Source organism: Pyrus communis, chromosome 1, assembly GCF_041283825.1.
Source record: "Pyrus communis isolate YQ-2024b chromosome 1, ASM4128382v1, whole genome shotgun sequence".
Classification (NCBI taxonomy): domain Eukaryota; kingdom Viridiplantae; phylum Streptophyta; class Magnoliopsida; order Rosales; family Rosaceae; genus Pyrus; species Pyrus communis.
Genome location: NC_142565.1, coordinates 12,694,906 through 12,698,646, shown reverse-complemented (window position 1 = coordinate 12,698,646; position 3,741 = coordinate 12,694,906). Strand labels below are relative to the sequence as shown.

Here is a 3,741-nt window from a genome sequence, read left to right as displayed (position 1 = left end):
TTGTAAATGAAAAAACATATATTATTTAATTTATTACTATTGCACAGAGCATTATGGACGTTAACGAAGTAATGGTGAAAGTGTTCGAATTGCTCAAACGTTTGCACTAATAAATACTACAATTATTAAACGGACACTGAAGCACAATGAGCAAACAGGACTTCGATCTTTAGGGTGCCTTGGACTTCACTGGTGCTGGAAGCAACTGCATCGCAGAAGCAAAGGAGACTCAGTAAAAAAGCAATAGGAAAAACGCCTTTGGATTCGTTGCATATTCATAACAACAAATGTTCATTGAAGAAAGTATAAAAACCTGATAACATGAGATCAGAGAAGTAGTAAATCCCAAGGCTCCGGTTACACGAGGAGTAACTTTCTTAGGTGCCAACTGAAGCAACCCAACTGCTACCACTGTGTCCAATGCTGCTTTAACCAGGGCCAGCGATCTCTCATTTGACTTTTTGAGTTTAGCACGGTATTGTTCATTCTGCAGTCACAAAGCCACACGAAAAATGTAAAGAACATCGTATTCTGAACCATCGCAACTTATTTTATGGTCATTGCATTTACAAGGTACGCGGTCAACATACTTGATACTTCTCACTGTTCTTCAGATCCTTCTCTAACTTTTTAAGCTGTCCAGAAATCCTTCCTATCTCCCCAATCTGATTTACGAAGCAATTAGAATACATTGTTAATGCCATGTATATTTCGGAAAAAACAATACGTACTAGTAAGGGAAGCATAGTTAGGGAGCAACGAACCTCAACCAAAGTGGTACAAATTGAGGATCCCATCCAACAGAAAAGAGAGATCCGGCCAATCAGATCAGCACGTTCCTTGTTCTATAGCAAACACAATATCTAAACTTTAACCCCACAGATTGCCACAGAACTCAATAGAGAACAATTGTATAGAAAAAGTATGTGATCATACATACCTTATAGATACCTGTTCTACCGAGCCAGACAATTTGATCAAGAAACAGAAATGTTGACAGCAATGCATTTTTGGACTGTAAAGCATCAGTTTAGATTGTCATTAAGAAAAAAAAATTGATGAAGAATCTCGATTCTAGTCGGAAGTAGATTATATGCATACCTTTCCTAGCAGAACAAGCGGAAGAGGAGTTCCTGGAGCGGTTGGACTAATAAGTCCATGCAGATCATTGATAAACTGGAACCAAGCAGACAATTCATAAAACGTTCAAGAAAAGAAAGGCTTGAAATTCAAGTTCTATGACATATTTCGCTTAGAAAACTAGTGTGTACCACAAAAATTTGGTTCAAATTTGCCTTTGGCAAGAATCGAACCTAAGACCTCTCACTTACAAGTAAAGAGGAATACTAGTACTAAGTGGCAAGATTATGAGAGATTTTAATTCTTTAAAAAAAATATCTAGGGGTATTCAATCAGGATTTTAAGTGATTCTTTGAAACTCAACATGTATTCACTCAGGATTTTAAGACAGCTTATTAAAATCCTTAGAAATCCGGGTGTATTAAATTAGGATTTTAAAAAAGTTCATAACATTCATGTGTATTCAATAAGGAATTTATTTTAAAGAATTTTAAAAAGTCGAGGAATTCGAGAGAATTGGCGAGATTCCATAGTGTGAATTTTAAGCATTCACAAATCTCACCTTTCCCCCTGAGATTTTGAGGGAATTGGATCAATTACATGGAAGCTCTACAAATTATAAATCTATGGATTTTTAAGAAGTTTAATTGATTTGTAGAGATTCATGTAAAGTTTTGATTCAATTCCCTCGAAATCTCATGGGGAGATGTGAGATTTGTGGATGCTTAAAATACACTACGAAATCTCTCCAATTCCCTCTAATTCCTCAACCTTTTCAAATTCTTTAAAATCAAATTATAATTGAATACACTTGGAATGTTATAAACTTCTTTAAAATCTTAATTGAATACACCAAGATTTCTAAGGATTTTAATAAACTATCTTAAAATCCTGATTGAATACCCATTGAATTTCAGAGAATCATTTAAAATCCTAATTGAATACCTCTAGATTCATTAAAAGAATTAAAATCCCAATTGAGTACCCCCTCAATTAAACTCCATCAAAATCCATGGATTCATAAATCCATTAAAATCCCTCAAAATCTCAATTGAATACACCTCTAAAGGTCCTCCTAATAAGCATAGAGAGAGGATAAAAAAACTTAAGGAAGGTCTCATGGGAAGCATTATCCCTTTTTCCCTCCGGTTCTTCCAAAAAATTAAAAGGAGCAAATAGCCACAAAGAATGTTTTAAACAATAATAAAGGGCATATGTAACACAAATCCTAACCTTGAAAAGGCGAAAAACTTTTCTTGCCAAGCTAGTCGATTTGTCAACATTTTGGGCAGTTCCAGGTTCTCCATTACTCAAGAATTTTGAACCATACTGTATTGCCCTGCATATCTTGTCTCTGGCCTCAGCCTTGTTCAGATACAGAACTGCAAGAGCAAGTTCCGCTCTAGCTGCATCTAGTGTACTCATCTTTTATGCCAAGACCTAAGGAAAGAAATACGAGTAAATTGTAATATGAAACAAGTTTGGGAAGCAACTGATAGCATGGAAATCAACACAGCAAAATGGTATGTAAAGAATACACATATACAACACATGGATTTTCCCAAAATAATTATTCTAACCATCAGTCAAGAAATTAGTTTCTTTAATTTTCAATTAAGCTTTGACATAAAAAGAAATAAGCCAACTATTCGTTGATATACTTGTGATTTCTAACCCCGAGTTCAATCTGATTACAAAAGTAAGTATTCATCCCCACCATCTGAAAAACTCTAAATTTTGGACAAACTTTTTAAGGTGCACATAATAACTGTAAATAATCATATAGATTCATTACAAAGAGATCAAAAAACCGTATTGACTATACACAGTTTTCAGCTTTTCTGCTTGGCAGTCTATAACAAAAAGCTCTAAATCTTGCAATCTAGTCTATCCACCATGAATCTACAATACACTACGAATTCTCTCCAATTCTAGCCACGCGCGCACAGGCACAAACGCATACAAATACTTTAATTAGCATCTAACAACTATAATTTTGTATTGTTCAACTTCTTAATTACTCAGAAGCAAACAATTGCCGTAACAAAGAAAGCAAAACGATACACTAATCATATACAATATCTATCTTTTTACCTTGTCAATCCAAAATTTAGCAATAATATTCTGTAGTCTACCCAGCTGAACTCTCGCTCCAACACACGCAGAGACACACACATAATTTAACAGCAATCAATTTTCTTTTTCCTTCACTTTCCGCAGCTCGTGAGCAATCAATAACAACATCAAATCAACGAAATGAACAAAATTAAGAAATACCCAATAACCCAAATCAAAATTTGATCATACAAATCAAAACCCACCAGCCAAGTCATCAAAACTAAAAAAAATTCACATAAAAAATAAAAATAAATAAAGATTAAAGCTTGAGATTTAGATCAGAGTGTGTGTACCTAAAGCTACACTCTTTCTGGTTCCTAGAGTGCAGGATGACAATCAAAGTTCTATAATTTGTGTTAATCCATCTATAAATCCAGAAAGTAAGAGGAGAAAGAGAGAGTACCGAAGAGAGTGCCAAGGAAATGACCTCGAAAACAGCAAAAACTGGAAAGGGGTAACCTTTGGGCTGCTGGTTTAGAGACTGTTGGTTTTTTTTTTTTATGTGTTTGATAGGCCGTGATAATTGATAATGGCTTGTGTGGT

General features: G+C 34.7%; 1 protein-coding gene across 3 annotated transcripts; it reads right to left on the bottom strand.

Moving 5' to 3' along the window:
• LOC137720152 (peroxisomal membrane protein 11D) lies at positions 1 to 3,741 on the bottom strand. 3 transcript variants are annotated; one of them, XM_068459164.2, is made up of 8 exons: positions 3,602 to 3,741; positions 2,314 to 2,520; positions 1,102 to 1,176; positions 941 to 1,015; positions 765 to 845; positions 591 to 665; positions 314 to 487; positions 1 to 205 (listed from the first exon to the last, which is right to left on the bottom strand). In XM_068459164.2, the coding sequence occupies exons 2-8, from the start codon at positions 2,503 to 2,505 to the stop codon at positions 170 to 172; spliced, it is 708 nt and encodes a 235-aa protein (XP_068315265.1). In that variant the 5' UTR covers positions 2,506 to 2,520; positions 3,602 to 3,741; the 3' UTR covers positions 1 to 169. The 3 variants fall into 3 exon arrangements, with proteins under 3 accessions (XP_068315265.1, XP_068315264.1, XP_068315266.1); XM_068459163.2 differs by having other exon boundaries at positions 3,492 to 3,738; XM_068459165.2 differs by lacking the exon at positions 3,602 to 3,741 and adding an exon at positions 3,175 to 3,296.

Coding starts and splice junctions, on each gene's coding strand:
- LOC137720152 (XM_068459164.2), bottom strand. CDS start 2,505: ATGAGTACACTAGATGCAGCTAGAGCGGAACTTGCTCTTGCAGTTCTG. Junction 1,177..2,313: donor AAGTTTTTCGCCTTTTCAAG/GTTAGGATTTGT, acceptor GCTTGGTTCCAG/TTTATCAATGATCTGCATGG. Junction 206..313: donor CTCTGATCTCATGTTATCAG/GTTTTTATACTT, acceptor TCTGCGATGCAG/TTGCTTCCAGCACCAGTGAA.